This window comes from Schistocerca serialis, chromosome 3, assembly GCF_023864345.2.
Source record: "Schistocerca serialis cubense isolate TAMUIC-IGC-003099 chromosome 3, iqSchSeri2.2, whole genome shotgun sequence".
NCBI classification, from domain to species: Eukaryota; Metazoa; Arthropoda; class Insecta; order Orthoptera; family Acrididae; genus Schistocerca; species Schistocerca serialis.
In genome coordinates this window covers 890,369,469-890,389,247 of record NC_064640.1, presented here as the reverse complement: position 1 = coordinate 890,389,247, position 19,779 = coordinate 890,369,469, and the positions used below count along the sequence as shown (strand labels likewise).

Sequence of the window (19,779 nt, the reverse complement as noted above, 5' to 3'; positions counted from 1 at the left end):
AAGTAGTGGAGCCCTGCCACACTAACACAAATCAGCACCGCAAAATCAATTGGATTCTTTTTAAAGAGCTCCAAATATTTCTGAAAATACGAGGGCGGTTCAGAAAGTAACCTCCGATTGGTCACAGTGCGGGTTGTGGGGGGAGTAGCGACGCCATCTGTGCGTTCACGCACTCAACAGGTCAGTCGGCATCAAGCCGTGGTCGAATGAACGTCGTACCTGCGCTAGTTTAGTTTTTGTGGCAGTTTGAAATGTGTGCTGCAATAGAAAACCCCGCCAAATGTGAAGTGCGTGCTGTCATAAGGTTTTTTACAGCCAAAGGATATTCTGCAGCAGCTATTCATCGTGAGCTTTGTGCCGTGTACGGACCAAGAGTTATGAGTGAAGGAGTTGTCCGTGAATGGGTACGTTTATTTAAAAGTGGACGAGAAAACGTTCATGATGAAGAGAGGAGTGGTAGACCATCATTGGTGACTGACGAACTCGTTCAGACAGTTGATGCAAAAGTTCGTGAAAATCGACGTTTCTCAATGTCGGAGTTGTCTACTGGTTTTCCACAGATTTCTAAGACTCTCTTGTACGAGATAGTGACAGCAAGATTGGGTTACCGTAAGTTCTGTGCACGATGGGTGCCCAAAATTCTTACCGACCACCACAAAACTCAAAGAATGGCCTCTGCATTAGACTTTCTGTCACGTTATGAGGACGAAGGAGAACCATTGTTAAACAGAATCGTGACCGGTGACGAAACCTGGATTAAGTACGTGAACCCTGAGACAAAAGAACAATCAAAGATGTGGGCACATTCAAATTCGCCTACCAAACCAAGAAAAGCCTCGCAAGATTTTTCTGCCAGAAAACTGATGGCAACGGTGTTTTGGGATGCCAAAGGGGTGTTGTTGGTTGAATTCATGGAACGTGGTACGACCATTAATCAAGACGTGTACTGTGAAACAATAAAAAAGTTACGACGGGCTATACAGAACAAACGCCGTGGTATGCTGACTTCCGGTATCGTTTTTTTGCACGATAACGCCCGTCCTCACTCTGCTCGCAGAACAACGGCCCTTCTTGAGTCCTTCAAGTGGGACGTTATCAACCATCCACCTTACAGCCCAGACCTGGCGCCAAGTGATTATCACCTCTTCATGCATTTGAAGACATGGCTCGGGTCACAGCGGTTTGATGACGACGAAGAGCTCAAAGATGCGGTCACAGGCTGGCTCCAGGCACAAGCGGGTGATTTTTATGCAGAAGGAATTTCAAAGCTTGTGAAGAGATACGATAAGTGCCTCAATCGCTATGGAGACTATGTAGAAAAATAGTGCAAAGATGTAGTTGTAAGATGTATATATTAAAATATTTTTATTTAACTTGGTGTATTTTTTTAAATCAACCGGAGGTTACTTTCTGAACGGCCCTCGTATGTTTTCACTTTTACTGTTGGTCAGTACTGAGCAACACGGCATAAATCTTGCACAAAGATTTCTCATACATATTTTTTTAAAATTATAACCGACAGTACTCTTTCTTATGTACGGATGTTGTCATCTATTGTACACATCTTTAACCACGAATTGTCCAGTACCGCAACGCGCACTTTTTCGAGGTTTTCGTCTGTGGCTAAGGTTTTGGGATTGCCTTCTCATGGATCTTCCTCAAAATAAAGCCATCCAAGTTTCAGTTCAGCAACCCATTTCTTAACTGTTGAAAATGAGTTTTTGTTAGCTCGATACTGCTGTTTATACATTTGAATGAAACAACACAGATAGTTTAAAAAGCCACCTAAGCAAAACCATTACACAGACTACGTTAACGTTTAACTAATTTTTTTGACAATATGTGGCAAGATATCAAAAAAAGTTCATGTATCCTAAACGTACTTGCAGTCAGGGCGGCTAGCAAACGTTACCAGCTTCACCTGTTACCGAACAGACTAACAGTGGGCGACGGAAAAGCGATGTATATCCACAACTTGGCCAGTCATTGTCAGTGCCAACACCACCACCGAACAACAGAGGCGGCAACTGTCGCCGTGGAGACAAGTAATTATTAGAATTATTACGTTTCTGGTAGTATACGGATCACCTCAACGTCATCCCATCCTGGGAGATGCAAGCAGCCTTATGTATCCGTCTACACATATTACTAAATTATAGCCCCACACCGTGTTTTACTGTCTGTATGTAAAGGCTGATCTCAGAAATTAAACAAAACTAAGCTCCACCCGAACAGGCCATGAAGGCCCAACGGTACCGTTACTGACTGGCTGTCGTGTCATCCTCAAGTCCACAGGCGTCAATGGATGTGGATATGGATGGCATATGGTCAACACACCACTCTCCCGGCCGTATGTCAGTTTACGAGACCAGAGCCACTACTGAATCATGAAGCTCCTCAGTTTGCCTCACAAGGGCTGAGTTCACCCCACTTGCCAACAGCGTTCGGCAGACCGGATTGTCACCCATCCAAGTGATAGCCCAGCCCGACAGCGCTTAATTTCGGTGATCTGACGGGAACCGGTGTTATCTCAGGAACCAGTGTAGGGATTTTGATATGGTTTTCCCTAATGGATAAACTGAGTCACAAAGAAGGATATAATTTACTAGCATTCCAGGCCATGCTTCATAGTTGGTAAATATGTATGGGAATAGGATATACATCCGGAACTCCTTCCCTCTTTCTCTCTGCCCTCCCTATCCCGTACTATCTCTCTCTTTGTCCATCTGCTGCTGCTGCTGCTGCTCCTTCTCGACCTCCCCCCATCCCCCCGCCTCTATGTGCGTTCACCGTTCTGTCCATCTTCTCCCCCCCCCCCCTCTATGTTTATTTCCTCCCCGCCCCATCTCTCTGATCTTCAGCCTATTGGGGTACGAGAGAGACCGCTACAACCACTGGATCTGTGAAGATAGTAGCTTGAATGACAGTATTTCTCATAGTTTTAATCTGCGGATAGATAGGATTACAAAATTTCGGCCAATTCAGACTCTGTAGTACTACTCTTATCATAAGTCAATAACCCACAATTGCAACTTTGTTTTCTATAAAACCGACGACAAAGGGAAAAAAATTGTTATTTGAAAATATACGTAAGTAGAACGAATAATTTGGGCGAAACAATTTGTCTAATGATTTCCGTGACGTTCTATCATAGCTGAAGCCGAGTGCGAGAGAGAAGTCGAAACCTCACTTTCTCGTAGCATAACGCATTTTCTTTCTCGCAGTTGGTTTTAACAGAAAACCTGTGCATCGTTGTTATGGCCTATGTCCGTCTGAATTTTCATTGGAGTTCTGTGTAAAAACTTACTGTAAAAACTTAAAGTAAGTCGATCGAGTACTTTTTGAAATTTTTAATAACACGTTAAACAACGATTTGTCTTTATATAGTAGTATAGATTCAATGTGTGTGAATTCCTAAAAGACCAAACTGCTGAGGTCATCGGTCTCTAGACTTACACACTACTTAAACTAACTTAATGCTAAGGACAACACTCACACCCATGCCCGAGGGAGGACTCGAACCTCCGGCGGGAGGGGCCGCACGATTAGTGACATGGCGCCTCTAACCGCGCGGCCAGTATAGATTACTGCTGTGGCATCGGACCATATAATTAGTGCTACCCTTGCGAAGCCAGGACAGGTCGCTAGTTAATTACGGTGGAAAATGTGCCCTAGATGGTGACAGTGCGATCGCTATCAGTGGCCGTACTCTCCTTTGTGGAACTGAAAGATCACGCGGTCTCATTTGAGCACTAGACGAACCTACTGTGCATCCAACGAGAGGTGCGACATGGGCAAAATCAAAGACATCCCTGAATATCACTCAGCTGTTGTTGTCCATGAAGTTTCATATGATCACACCCAAATAGTGCTCGCCTCGAATACACAACAAATTATCATTCCAGGACGCCTTCAGACTGGCTAGACTAACTGCGACTGCGTCTAATGTTCAGCTGCCAGCCGACGTCAACACCAACATCGATGAAGTCACCCATCACTTTATTCCTGCAAGTCAAGAAGCAGTGATAACTTCCATATTATAGACATCACAGCAAAGAACGGAGAGACGTCATGCAGCATTACCTCTGAAGATCCTACAACTTATAAGAGAGGAAAACAGACTTAAAAAACAATGGCACCAAACAAGTAGAGGGCAACCAAAAATAAAGTAAGAATCATGCGACGGCAGATCGAAGCAGCCTTTGTGTCGTACCGTAACACGAGATGGTCAGAAAAAAATCACCTCGTGGCGAGCATATGGACTGCCGTGGAACGCATGTGTTACTTCACTAAGAAGAAATCAAGACTGCCACCAGTTACTGGCCCTGATTGCTTTTTATGCATTTCAGGTGAAGGAGATTATGCAGTAACATAGTTCTGAAAGCAATTTCCGAGTCACTGAAGGACTCATCGATCCCCACTAAGTGCAACACGTGGGATATCGGTTCAGGGTGTAACCTCGCTGCTCAGGATTAAGATGACGAGGTGACAAGGATAACCGGAGAGGAACTGGAAAAATACATCATGAATGTAGCCATCAAGAAGGCTCCTCGGCATGACGAAGTCAGTACGAAGATGTTTAAATTGCTACCTGCGGATGCCGTCACATATACTACATGGGCCTCAAAGCAGATACTCACCAGAGGACCTAACGTACGTTATTGCTGTACCGAAGTCAGTAAAAAAAAAAAAATAGTAGACCCTTAGAATTACAACCCAGTCAGCTTTCTACGAATTATGAGCAAATTAATTGAACACTTCTTTTAAAGAGACTCAAACTGAAGACCGACACGGAACCAAAACTGCTCATCTGGTAAAATGACGTTCTATCTGGTATATCTAAGACTGTAACAGCCAATAATAGTTTCTGAGGATGTAGCAATGAGTTCAGACATTAGACAACTCCACGGCATGATCCTATTGTATGTTGCTCGGACCTTTGACAGCGTTTGGGACCACGAATTTCTTCACAAACTCTTTCGTCAAGGAATACCAACTACTTAAGTGGGCGAACATTCGCAATAAGAATTGTAGAAAGTGAATTCTCTCACGGAGAGATTCGCGCAGGAATTCCCCATGGATTGGTGATACAGCTTAAAATTTTTTATTTTGGTTGGTTTCTCGGCAGTGTAAATTTATTCAGGGTTGGTAACGATTTAGAAGGAGCCTATTCATCCATTTTCAACAGTTAATAAATGTACACCGGAGTGAGAATGTGATCACAGTTTCTCTCGAAGATTATAGGCGTGGTGGGTTCCCTTAATTGCAGTCACAGAATAAAACATCGAGAACACAGGTATAATGTGGCATTGGACCATCAGCAGTTACTGACACTTGAAATATGAGACCCCAGGAAAATCAGCAAAAAGAATACATGAATTAACTACGAGTAAGTTCAGTGCAACATGGGCGCGCGCACACAGACACAGACACACACACACACACACACACACACACACACACACACACACACACACACACACACGCCAAATTCATTGTATCTGAATGGCTATGCTCAATGTTTTGTGGCAAGAGAATGAGGTTATTCTGAACAACAGACGGGGGGGGGAGGGGGGGGAGGGTTATAACTACAGTCTTGTGGATCCACCTTCAAATGGATCTGAGCACTATGGGACTTAACATCTATGGTCATCAGTCCCCTAGAACTTAGAACTAATTAAACCTAACTAACCTAAGGACAGCACACAACACCCAGCCATCACGAGGCAGAGAAAATCCCTGACCCCGCCGGGAATCGAACCCGGGAACCGGGGCGTGGGAAGCGAGAACGCTACCGCACGACCACGAGATGCGGGCTCTTGTGGATCAAGCAGATGAAAGTAGGAGGCCTTGCTGAAAAGTAATGCCACTGAATTTTTTTATTTGAAAGCTCTTATAGTTTTTTAAGTAAAACAAATGTTTTTAACATTCTGCATCTTTATTATTCATGTCTACATATTTATTTCTCAACGTCTTTTGACGGAGCTGCAACCTCATCTCAGCTTGTATCACCTCATTACTATCAAAGTGAAGTCCTTGAAGGTCATCTTTAGGCTTAAAAACAGATGAAACTCGGATGGAACCAAGTCAGGACAGTATAGAGGATAATCGATGGCAGTGAACCCAAGTCGTCGCATTGACGTAGATGTCGCTGCGCTAGTGTGCGGTCTGGCATTATCATGCTGAAGGAGAGGATGCTTACAGCACGCTGCTTGTCACGCACCGACACAATTACGTTACACACCGCCATGTTACACGCCGCAATTCGGAGCCCTCTAGCGGCAAAGAGCGGCAAATATGTAGACATAAAGAAAAAAGGTGTAGAACGTTAATGAGGTTTTTTATTTAATGGTTTTTAGAGTTTTCACATATAATATTAGGAAGTATTACTTTTCAGCACACCCTCGTACGTATGATCAGAGGCCTGGTATAGAAAAGAAAAAGGTCAGTACAATAAACCTGTCCACGAAGGAGTTGGGGCAATCAGAAAGTTGAACTACTCTGAGTAGTATTTGTTAGACTATCGACCTATTTCATCTAGTTTAGCATCCTCAGACTTGCACATATTCCCACAGTTTATGAAATATATTGGATTGAAAGCGTTTCCGGTCCAGTGCGGAGGTTTTGTAGACCTGAATGGTTTCCCCTCGATGGCTGGAACCTACTGTCCATAAAAACGTTACACGAAGTATCTCATCCGAAAAATGGTTTACGCAAAAAAAGTGCATTTTTAGACTGAAATTGCAGCCTTTCAAAGTCAGTATGATAGTGTTAACTTTTTCTTGCAGTACTTTATTTTACTTTGGATATAAAATTATTTACAATTTTATGTTGGAGACTAAGTTAAGTCTCAGAAAGAAGTCTTTAGGTTGTCGGTTAGCCTTCAGTGTTACTATCAATGGGACAAAGACACGGCAATCATTTCAGGTGCGCGATATACTATGTCATGTGCCAGACAGTCACTTGAGGACTATAAATATAAATGCTTTTTACTGCGTTACTGAATCATCACCGGAAGCAGCGCTATACAATGAATCATCTTTCGCGGGCTGCTGTCACTTTGCGTAAGGGTATTGATTCGGTGCATCACAGTCACGTAAATTCATTAACTGAATCTTTTGCGGTGTTAATTTTATTAATATATCCCTGCCCTAGTCAGACACAGTCGAAATCGGAGGAGTAGATGTAGACTCTTTAAAACTGGGTATCACCATGTGTGCAAGAACATAGCCATCGAAAGTCATAACCATGACAAAAGACGAACTTGTGTACACACTGGCGCACGCCGAGGCTCTGGTGCTACTGAGGAACCCGGACATCCATTAGTTCACACAGATATGAAGTATGTCCGACCTTCGCCTTTACGACGGACTGAATTCTGCTGGGGACAAAAATGGCTCCGAGCACTGTGGGACTTAACTTCTGAGGTCATCAGTTCCCTAGAACTTAGAGAGCACCAATTGTCAATCAGATCGGTCTGGATACTAGGGCTTCCCCTCCTTACTTCATCATGCACATTTATACGGACACATTTAAAGTCTCGACAACATTGTCTAGCTTTCCTTTCACTCTTTATTGTAGGCTCATAAATTAGGTATAACTTAGGATGAATTTGAGCAGCTGTAGTTCCTCTGCCACAAAAATATCTAATTACAGTAATCACTTGGCATCTGACTGGCACAACATTTTCCGAAACCACTGTTGTCTGCTTTCACCCATATTGCAGTATCTACAGAATAAAAAAATTAGCTGCATAGCTTCCTTAACAACCAACAGGTAATGATATATTCGTACAACTTTTTCTGAGCTTCCTACCTTTAAAGGTAAGAAATCTGCATTTAGTTTCCGAATGCGCTTCCTATATATGTCGCCTTCGGATCACCACGATTGCTCATTCCCTGAATATATGAATTCACTTCCTATCAGAGTATACCTTCGAATTCCGGGCGGGAAGGAGCGCCTGCTCCCCGGCACGAAACCGCCCGGCGGATTTGTGTCGAGGTCCGGTGAACTGTCCAGTCTGTGGATGGTTTTTAGGCGGTTTTCCATCTGCCTCGGCGAATGCAGGCTGGTGCCCCTTATTCCGCCTCAGCTACACTATGTCGGCGATTGATGCGCAAACAAGTTCTCCACGTACGCGTGCAACACCATTACTCTACCACGCAAACATAGGGGTTACACTCGTCTGGTAAGAGACGTTTCCTAGGGGGTTCACCGGGGGCCGAACCGCACAATAACCCTGGGTTTGGTGCGGAGCGGCGGAGGGGTGAAGTGGACTGCGGTAGTCGTCGTGGGGCTGTGGACCACTGTGGCTGCGGCGGGGACGGAGCATCTCCGTCGTTTCTAGGTCCCCAGTTAACAAAAAAAAAATTGTTCAAATGGCTCTGAGCACTATGGGATTAACAGCTGTGGTCATCAGTCCCCTAGAACTTAGAACTACTTAAACCTAACTAACCTAAGGACATCACACAAATCCATGCCCGAGGCAGGATTCGAACCTGCGACCGTAGCGGTCACGCGGTTCCAGACTGTAGCGCCTAGAACCGCTCGGCCACAACAGCCGGCTGCTGGGGACACTTTCAATAATATTTCTGAATGTCTGTGAAGGAATGGCAGCCCATTTTTCCTCAAGAGCCGAAAAAGAGATGGTAGAGATGTTACATGGTGGGGTCTGGAGTGAAGTCGACGTTCTAACACGTCACATATGTATTTCATTAGATTCTGGTTGGGACTCTGTGCAGATTAGTTCATTTCTGGAATGTCACGGCCCACAAACAACTACCTCACAGGCGACGATTTATAACAGAGTGCATTCTTGTGCTGAAACCAACAATCGTCGTATCCGAACTGTTCCTCTATTGTACGCGGTACACAATGCTATAATGTATTCATATCCATCCGCTTCTGACTTTTTCTTAAGCACAGTAAGGCGACGATACCCAAACAACGAAAAACACCCCCTAACGTAACGCCACCTCCTCCATATTTCTTCGCTGTCACAGGGTACGACGTCATTCATCACTCCAAATCACTCGTCTCCAGTCATCCACTACCCAGTGGCGTCCCATTTTACACCATCTTAGGAGTCACTTATAACTTACTTCAGAAATGTGAGGACCTGTTCGACCATTGTAACCCATTATTTTAACTCTCTACCTACAGTCATTGTTCTAGCTTCACGTCAAGCGTCGGCACGCCAGGCACGACGGTAGAGCAGAGAGGGCTGTGAAGAAGACGTCAGCCAACGGTACGCTGACCGACCCCTCTCTAGGACGACAACGAGGCGACAGCGGCATCTACACGAAGAGTACGTAAGGGCCGCGCCGCCTGGCAGCGGCCCAGTTGAAGACTGGCCGTTCTACGAGCTCTACAGCAGTGACTTAGGAACTGTATAATTTCACTTGTATTTTATTGTAGTGTATGTTAACTGGGGACCTAGAAACGACGGAGAGGATCCGTCCCCGCCGCAGCCGCAGTGGTCTACAACCCCACGACGACTACCGCAGTCCACTGCACCCCTTCGCCGCCCCACACCGAACCCAGGGTTATTGTGCGTTTCGCCCCCGGTGGACCCCCAGGTAACGTCTCACACCAGACGAGTGTAACCCTTATGTTTGCGTGGTAGAGTAATGGTGGTGTACGCGTACGTGGAGAACTTGTTTGCGCAACAATCGCCGACATAGTGTAGCTGAGGCGGAATAAGGGGAACCAGCCCGCATTCGCCGAGGCAGATGGAAAACCGCCTAAAAACCATCCACAGACTGGCCGGTTCACCGGACCTCGACACAAATCTGCCGGGAGGATTCGTGCCGGGGACCAGGCGCTCCTTCCCGCCCGGAAAGCCGTGCGTTAGACCGCACGTCCAACCGGGCGGGCCTCACTTGTGTTAGGCGTTGTCTATACTGATGAGATTTCTTATTTTGTCTGTCGCCCATTGCTTGCAACACAACATTGCAAATTCTCGAAGTACTGTCACTTATCTTACTGGAATAATAATTCATTAATACGATTTGCTTGAGCTGCTGTCTAGTGAACCGAGAAAGCAGGTTTCCTAGGTACCCCATATTCGACGAGTAGGCAGGACACAACAGTCCTTGTGCTTGCATGACTACTGGTACCAATCTGGAACTCACCAGTGCTTCTTTCCGCTGATTTCATGTGATAGTACATAGGATCTGTCAGGTCGTGGTTTAGATGTGGTTGTTCCTTCGCGTTTCTACTTCACAATGACATCACCAACAATCGACCTGGACAGCTTCAGAAGTGTTGAAATGTCCCCGATTGATTTATTACTCATGTGACGTCAAATGACTAGTAATAATTCCAAGTCACTGACTGTCCAATGCTGCTGTTACTGTTTCTCTGCTAACAACCCAATACACCCCGAATCCTTTTATCCTGGTGGGTCCGCCTCTAAGGGCACGCCGTTGTCAACTCCGCATTATATGTGAGCGTTCGGTTACTTTTGATCAGATAGCGTTAGTCGGAAACAGCCCGAGGCAGTGCTACCAATTCGGCAACGAGGCGCAGTTTGGGAAGATGTTGGACGTGTGGTGATATTCAAAAAATGGTTCAAATGGCTCTGAGCACTGTGGGACTTAACATCTGAGGTCATCAGTCCCCTAGAACTTTTAACTACTTAAACCTAACTAACCTAAGGAAATCGCACACATCCATGCCCGAGGCAGGATTCGAACCTGCTACCGTAGCGGTCGCGCGGTTCCAGACTGAAGCGCCTAGAACCGCTCGGCCAGAACGGCAGGCTGTGGTGATATCCACAGGAGATGAAATGGGGTACGTGATAATTTGCCATTCTCTCTCATCAATCAGAGGTTAATGAAGAACCTGCTGTTCTGTCATGCCCATCTATTTGTTCGATTATACACTCCTGGAAATGGAAAAAAGAACACATTGACACCGGTGTGTCAGACCCACCATACTTGCTCCGGACACTGCGAGAGGGCTGTACAAGCAATGATCACACGCACGGCACAGCGGACACACCAGGAACCGCGGTGTTGGCCGTCGAATGGCGCTAGCTGCGCAGCATTTGTGCACCGTCGCCGTCAGTGTCAGCCAGTTTGCCGTGGCATACGGAGCTCCATCGCAGTCTTTAACACTGGTAGCATGCCGCGACAGCGTGGACGTGAACCGTATGTGCAGTTGACGGACTTTGAGCGAGGGCGTATAGTGGGCATGCGGGAGGCCGGGTGGACGTACCGCCGAATTGCTCAACACGTGGGGCGTGAGGTCTCCACAGTACATCGATGTTGTGGCCAGTGGTCGGCGGAAGGTGCACGTGCCCGTCGACCTGGGACCGGACCGCAGCGACGCACGGATGCACGCCAAGGCCGTAGGATCCTACGCAGTGCCGTAGGGGACCGCACCGCCACTTCCCAGCAAATTAGGGACACTGTTGCTCCTGGGGTATCGGCGAGGACCATTCGCAACCGTCTCCATGAAGCTGGGCTACGGTCCCGCACACCGTTAGGCCGTCTTCCGCTCACGCCCCAACATCGTGCAGCCCGCCTCCAGTGGTGTCGCGACAGGCGTGAATGGAGGGACGAATGGAGACGTGTCGTCTTCAGTGATGAGAGTCGCTTCTGCCTTGGTGCCAATGATGGTCGTATGCGTGTTTGGCGCCGTGCAGGTGAGCGCCACAATCAGGACTGCATACGACCGAGGCACACAGGGCCAACACCCGGCATCATGGTGTGGGGAGCGATCTCCTACACTGGCCGTACACCACTGGTGATCGTCGAGGGGACACTGAATAGTGCACGGTATATCCAAACCGTCATCGAACCCATCGTTCTACTATTCCTAGACCGGCAAGGGAACTTGCTGTTCCAACAGGACAATGCACGTCCGCATGTATCCCGTGCCACCCAACGTGCTCTAGAAGGTGTAAGTCAACTACCCTGGCCAGCAAGATCTCCGGATCTGTCCCCCATTGAGCATGTTTGGGACTGGATGAAGCGTCGTCTCACGCGGTCTGCACGTCCAGCACGAACGCTGGTCCAACTGAGGCGCCAGGTGGAAATGGCATGGCAAGCCGTTCCACAGGACTACATCCAGCATCTCTACGATCGTCTCCATGGGAGAATAGCAGCCTGCATTGCTGCGAAAGGTGGATATACACTGTACTAGTGCCGACATTGTGCATGCTCTGTTGCCTGTGTCTATGTGCCTGTGGTTCTGTCAGTGTGATCATGTGATGTATCTGACCCCAGGAATGTGTCAATAAAGTTTCCCCTTCCTGGGACAATGAATTCACGGTGTTCTTATTTCAATTTCCAGGAGTGTATATCCTCACAGGTGGCCTGTGCCATCAACAGGACAGTGCTCTCGAATGGTGTCGTAATGGGCTGAAGAATGTTCCACAAACAGGAGCGTGTTTGTGTAATACCCCACATCACCTTACTTCAGTCAGGTTGGGGGTATGTAAAATACCATCCAGATTGATTTGCGCGTGTTTGTCCTTGTTCCGATCAATCTGCGCGACTTGTTAGCAGCACTTGGGTGGTCATGGATATGCCACGCTTTCGGTGTCTTGCCGAGTTCATGGACACGACTCGTAGCCAGTATCATCACGTGTAAATGAATTGGGTTTCATAGGCGCTCAACAATGTGTTTATTGGTTCGTTAGTCATAATCACCGAGTCAACAGGGGAATTTTACGAGTAATAGATGATGATGGTTGTGGTGGTGGTGGTGGTGGTGGTATGTATAGGGCGCTCCACAGAGAGGTCATTAGCGCCCAGTGAGTAATAGACTTATGGAGAAGGGTGGACAGAGAAAATCAGTAAAAGGTGATGTAGGCTCAGCACATCAGCACAGATGAAGGTACAGCACGAGTAAAAGGTTTGCCAGAACAAGAACTTGGGCAGAAGGTGTAACCCGCAACTCACTCTCACTCTCTCTCTCTCTCTCTCTCTCTCTCTCTCTCTCTCTCTCTGGATGATAAAGAAAAATAGCACAGAATTATCTGAAGTATAGGGAGATAAGATTTGGATTTCGTCTGCCCAGACGTTAATACCAATTTCTTACCTCCCTATACCTAAAATATATCTACGCGTTATTTGTCCTTAGCATCCATAACACATTGAATGACTTTTCCTTTTTGTGGTAACCTCTCCTGGTGTCAGTGCTGAGGGGAGGGACGAAGTCGTGGATTACATGTCCCATCACGGCTGTTGTTCTGGGGGGGGGGGGGGGGGGGGGGATCTTTAGCAGCGCACTTGGCTGGGCAGAACAAGCGGCAGAGGGCATCCCCTTCCCAACACCAACCTATAAGTCGACTACCAAAATCACTGCTTTAAATCATGTGCTAATATCTATTTCCCGTAGGAAGATGAACGAAGCTAAGGAGGATTCTACACATTATGTTATGTTATGTTACCCGGGGACCTAGAAACGACGGAGATGCTCCGTCCCCGCCGCAGCCGCAGTGGTCCACAACCCCACGACGACTACCGCAGTCCACTTCACCCCTCCGCCGCCCCACACCGAACCCAGGGTTACTGTGCAGTTCGGCCTCTGGTGGACCCCCCAGCGAACATCTCAAACCAGACGAGTGTAACCCCTATGTTTGCGTGGTAGAGTAATGGTGGTGTACGCGTACGTGGAGAACTTGCTTGCGCAGCAATCGCCGACATAGTGTAGTTGAGGCGGAATAAGGGTAACCAGCCCGCATGCGCCGAGGCAGATGGAAAACCGCCTAGAAACCATCCACAGACTGGCCGGCTTCCCGGACCTCGACGCAAATCCGCCGGGCGGATTCGTGCCGGGGACCAGGCGCTCCTTCCCGCCCGGAAAGCCGTGCGTTAGACAGCACGGCCAACCGGGCGGGCATGCTACACAGATGTATGTCGCTGGCCTAGTCAAGTTCCAGCCACATCTAGCGAACGCACATGCACAGTGAAGCTGCCGGCGCTGGGGAACAAATGCGTGTGTAACAGATTTACGATGGCCAGAGCCGAGAGGTTACTTAGTTTTGGTGTTCCTAAGGCATTAGTTATCCATCTCCTCATTCATATGTTTGTAAGTCGGTCTAATTGGGCTAAGAGCATACGAGGTACTCGTCGAAAATTCTGTTTTCATTCTTTCACTCTCTTGCTCTAGAATCTGGATTCGGAAACTGGAACTCTGGGGAATCAGGCATGTCTTCTGCACTGATTTTATGATTATGCACAATCCCGTTATGGTCATGTTGTCTGTCGAAGGACTGCTTGTCCAAATTGTGCGATTTTAGAAATTTCCGGAATTTTCCGTGGATTTCCTGGGCCTGTTGTAATGTGTATCCTAGCTTTGAGCTCCTTTCAGGCTTAATTTCTGCTGGCTAGCCAGTTTGTAAGCCTAATGTCTGCAGGACACCTCTACTTCTGTCACCTGTCCTTTAACAAGGCTTTCTCAATAGTAGCTTCTCAATATGTTGTGGAAAAGCTCTACTAGAGATAGTAAACGAGACTGGTGTAGTTTCCATGTAACATTCTTTTGTGACATGAACAAAGTAAGAGCATATGGACTATCAGACCAGTTGTGTGATTGGATTGAAGAGTTCCTAGATAACATAACGCAGCTTGTCATTCTAAATGGAGAGAAGTCTTCCGAAGTAAGAGTGATTTCAGGTGTGCCGCAGGGGAGTGTCGTAGGACCGTTGCTATTCACAATATACGTAAATGACCTTGTGGATAACATCGGAAGTTCACGAAGGCTTTTTGCGGATGATACTGTGGTATATCGAGAGGTTGTAACAGTGGAAAATTGTACTGAAATGCAGGAGTATCTGCAACGAATTGACGCATGGTGCAGGGAATGGCAATTGAGTCTCAATGTAGACAAGTATAATGTGCTGCGAATACATAGAAAGAAAGATCCCTTATCATTTAGCTACAATAAAGCAGGCCAGCAACTGGAAACAGTTAATTCCATAAATTACTGGGAGTAGGCATTAGGAGTGATTTAAAATGGAATGATCATATAAAGTTGATCGTCGGTAAAGCAGATGCCAGACTGAGATTCATTGGAAGAATCCTAAGGAAATGCAATTCGAAAGCAAAGGAAGTATGTTACAGTACATTTGTTCGCCCACTGCTTGAATATTGCTCACCAATGTGGGATCCGTACCAGATAGAGTTGATACAAGAGGTAGAGAAGATCCAACGGAGTGTAGCGCGCTTCGTTACAGGCTCATTTAGTAATCGCGAAACCGTTACGGAGATGATAAACTCCAGTGGAAAACTCTGCGAGAGAGACGCTCAGTAGCTCGGTACGGGCTTTTGATGAAGTTTCGAGAACTTACCTTCACCGAGGAGTCAAGCAGTATATTGCTCCCTCCTACGTATATCTCGCGAAGAGACCATGAGGAAAAAAAAAATCAGAGAGATTAGAGCCCACGCAGAGGCATACCGACAATCCTTCTTTCCACGACCAATACGAGACTGGAATAGAAAGGGGAACCGATAGAGGTACTCAAAGTACGCTCCGCCGTATACCGTCAGGTGGCTTGCGGAGTATGGGTGTAGATGTAGACATCAGTGGTACGCTAAACGGCCTTATTCATGTCATTCTTTGTGCAGAGTGGACGCACAGTGGAATGTTTTTCTGAGCCGTCAAGTTGAATCTGGTATGGTTTCTCTGTTTCGTCTACGTTTGTCGATTGTCGTGGAGTCTTACTTCATCTACATCGGCATAATTAGTCTTCAATTCACAATTAAGTACCTGGCAGAGGGTTCATCGAACCACATTTAAGCTACTTCTGTACCGTTTCACTCTGTAACAGAGTGTGGGAATGATGAACACTTAAATATTTCCGTCCTAGCTCTGATTTATTTTATTAGGGTGATCATTTCTCCTTATGTAGTTGGGGGCCAACAAAATGTTTTCACATTATGAGGAGAAAGTTGGTAATTGAAACTTCATAAGAAGGTCCCGCCGCAGTGAAAAGAGCCTTTGTTATAATGACTGCCACACCAATACGTGTATCATATCCGTGGCACACTCTTCCCTATTTCGCGACAGTACAGAACGACCTGCCCTTCTTCGTATTTTTTCTGTGTCCTTCGTCAATCCTATCTGATACCGATCTCCCTCACTACATAAGAGGGCTGACAAGCGTGGCGTAAGCAGTCTGTTTAGTAAACCTGTCACATTTTTTAAGTGTTCTGCCAAAATATCGCAGTCTTTGGTTTGCTTTCCTCACAACATTATGCATCTGATCGTTCTATTTTAAGTTATTCGTAATTGCAATCCGTAAGAACTTAGTTGAGTTCTCAGCCTACAGATTTGTGAGATTTCTTGTGTAACTTCAATTTAGCGGATTCTTTTTAGCGCCCGTGTGGATGACTTCACACTTTTCATGAGTTAGAGACCATTTCTACTTTTGGTACTATGCAGATGTCTTGTCTAACTCATTCTGCTATTCGTTTTAATTTTCTGACGACATCACGTGAGGGCAGATGACAGCATCATCTGCAAACAATCTGAGAAAAATGCTCAGATTGTATCCCAAATCGTTTACGTGGATCGAGAACAACAGAGTGCCTGTAACACTTCTTTGGCGAACACCAGATATTACTTCTGTTCTATTCAATGACTTTCCGTCAGCTATTACGCACTGTGACATTTCTGATAGGAAACCACGCATCTAGTCACAAAATTGACACGATCCACCATGGGCACACAATTTACTCAGAATTCGCTTGTAAGTAACTGTGTCAAAAGCCTTCGGGAATCTAAAAATACAGAATCAATTTGACGTCCCTTGTCGATAGCAATCATTACCTCATGAGAATAAAGAGCTATTTGTGTTTCACAAGAACGATATTTTCTGAATCCGTGTTGGCCGTTTGTAAATAAATCGTTTTCTTCGAGGTGATTTATAACCTTGGAGCACAATATATGTTTCAAAACCCTACTGCAAATCGACGTAAGTGATATGGGTCTGTAATTTAGCGGATGACTCCTATTCTTGGGTATTGGTGTGACTTGTACAACTTTTCAGTCTCTGAGTAGACATCTTTCTACAAGTGAGCAGTTGTATATGACTGCTAAGTATGGAACTATTGCATCAGCATATCCGGAAAGGTCCCTGACAGTTATACATTCCCCACTGGACTTTGTTTCATAGGCCTAGATTATTATTATATTTCATTTGATCGAAGAGTTTTTTTCGAACCTTTACCGAGTAAGAATGTTTGAGAAAGGCATGCCCAAAATATTCGATCGACTCCTGGAGTTTGAAGGTAGTTTGTTGCTTGGAATTAAGATATAACTTGTGTCTAGATTTACATCTAGGAATGAGTGCAATACTTCCCCATTTACATTTCTCGCTTTAATGTTGCAAGGACGATATTTGGAATTGCAATTTTACTGGTCATGTGAGTTTCAATTATCGTTGCCTGTGCTGCGATGACTTGTTTAGAGATAGTCTAAAAATGTTGGTTTGCTGCTGATAGTATTTTACATTCTATTTGGGATCCAGACACCGAACACATCCAATTTCATCGCTCGCAGTGTCAGAAGAAAATGAATTGCCGATCACCGAAACATTGTGCACAATCATTTTTAACCTGGCAGTAAATACTTAAATACATCTTTGAAACTGAGTAAGTATAGAAAGGAATAGTACGGCGTTTATAGGTGTCTGCACTAGACTATTTAACGGTGAAAGTAGCTAAAAATTTCGGCCACATTTGGTTCCACTTCTTTTTACTGCTTTATCGTGTTATACCACACATACACTGCTTTATGTTCTGAGTGCTCACTAAGCATTGGCGTTTTGGTTGCTTCAGTTGCACATGAAAAAGGTTTGATGGATATCGGCGTTGTGTGGGGAGACTGAAAGTCCTGTTACGAAATCCAGGCTTCCGCGTATTGAGAGGAAATCCTGCGCCGATAAAGAGCGTCTGAACTTAGTCACACGGCCCCAGTCGGCAGCAGCGCCCAGCATGAGGGGCTTCGTTCTCTTACTGGCTCTTCTCATACCAGGTAAAGCTCTTGATCAATTTATGCAAGTGAAAACATTAGTTTTAATCGCTGCCGACTTGCGAATACTCAATAAAATGTACTATTTCATGCGACTAATTTAAAAAATGGCAGGTCAGGGAACATCTGTGTTTTGTAAGAGCTTTGAAGTATTATTCAATATACAGTGACACACTGATTTGATGCTTCTACAAAGCAGGAAGTACTGATTAGCCACACGCAAACGAATGCACGAAGGGCACGGAAAACATTTCTCAGCGCACCAGTGACCGTGTTTATTAGGTCATAAGTGTATTTATTTTTAGGACGTAACTTCTTTTAAGTTGTTAACCTTTTCCAACCTTTTTCTGTGAGTGGATTTCATCCCTGAAACACGACTGTGAGACATGTGTACAATATTCTTCTACGACTGCGATATCCCCTGCTTTGGGTTTTCCAGTCACAAATATCTTGGACGTAAGAACGGATGGAAGTCAGAAGGTACCTTATCTGGTGGACAGGACAGATATTACTATAATTCGTATTTCAGATCACTGTTTCTCCACTGTCAAACCGTATTTGTGGGCATAAGCACTGTCGCGATATCGTCTTTTGTTCCTTTCTTTTTCAAGAAGAGTATTTTCTCTCTTAATTTTTCGTCCAATTGGGCCAAAAAACGTACGTAATATTCGAATTTTTTTTATTTTTTACAGTTTTTTCTGTCGTGCTATATCAAACCAACTGTTATACAACTTTCGCAAGACGGCATATTCACATTAAACGCTTAATTGGAAGAAACAATCGAATGCGTATGACACCAGTACAATTCAAAACGCAATCCATAAAATAATCTACATGGGATAAGTTGACACTGAGCGTGAAGAATATATGTAAGTATGATGTGACAAAGAAATACTGTATGGCCTCACTTATGAAACACGGTTAGAAAAATGATATAAAATAAAAAGAAAAATAAATCATCAACCAGTAAGTTTCAGTTTACAATTTGTGGAGCAGGCCTGTATCAGACGACTGTTTTCCACGAGGTCAAATTTGGATGGCACTTCTCAGTTTGTGCCTACTCTGAGGAATAAGTGAGAGCACCAGTTGTCAATCAGATCGGTCTGGATACTAGGGCTTCCCCTCCTTACTTCATCATGCACGTTTATACGGACACATTTAAAGTCTCGACAACATTGTCTAGCTTTCCTTTCACTCTTTATTGTAGGCTCATAAATTAGGTATAACTTATGATGAATTTGAGCAGCTGTAGTTCCTCTGCCACAAAAAAATCTAATTACAGTAATCACTTGGCATCTGACTGGCACAACATTTTCCGAAACCACTGTTGTCTGCTTTCACCCATATTGCAGTATCTACAGAATAAAAAAAATTAGCTGCATAGCTTCCTTAACAACCAACAGGTAATGATATATTCGTACAACTTTTTCTGAGCTTCCTACCTTTAAAGGTAAGAAATTTGCATTTAGTTTCCGAATGCGCTTCCTATATATCTCGTCTTCGGATCGCCATGATTGCTCATTCCCTGAATATATGAATTCACTTCCTATCAGAGTATACCTTCGAATTCCGGGCGGGAAGGAGCGCCTGGTCCCCGGCACGAAACCGCCCGGCGGATTTGTGTCGAGGTCCGGTGAACTGTCCAGTCTGTGGATGGTTTTTAGGCGGTTTTCCATCTGCCTCGGCGAATGCAGGCTGGTGCCCCTTATTCCGCCTCAGCTACACTATGTCGGCGATTGCTGCGCAAACAAGTTCTCCACGTACGCGTGCACCACCGTTACTCTACCACGC

At 45.4% G+C, this 19,779-nt stretch overlaps 2 protein-coding genes across 4 annotated transcripts in view; one reads left to right on the top strand and one right to left on the bottom strand.

Moving 5' to 3' along the window:
- Positions 1–19,779, bottom strand: part of LOC126471128 (excitatory amino acid transporter 1) — a 768,331-nt gene that overhangs the window by 57,894 nt on the left and 690,658 nt on the right. The window lies entirely within an intron of this gene.
- The window catches only part of LOC126471129 (uncharacterized), a 533,883-nt gene continuing 532,032 nt past the window's right edge, over positions 17,929–19,779 (top strand). For both annotated transcript variants that reach the window (XM_050099217.1, XM_050099216.1), the window contains exon 1: positions 17,929–17,991. In XM_050099217.1, coding sequence (XP_049955174.1) covers positions 17,952–17,991 — 40 coding nt within the window. In that variant the 5' untranslated portion in view covers positions 17,929–17,951. The remainder of the gene's footprint in view (positions 17,992–19,779) is intronic.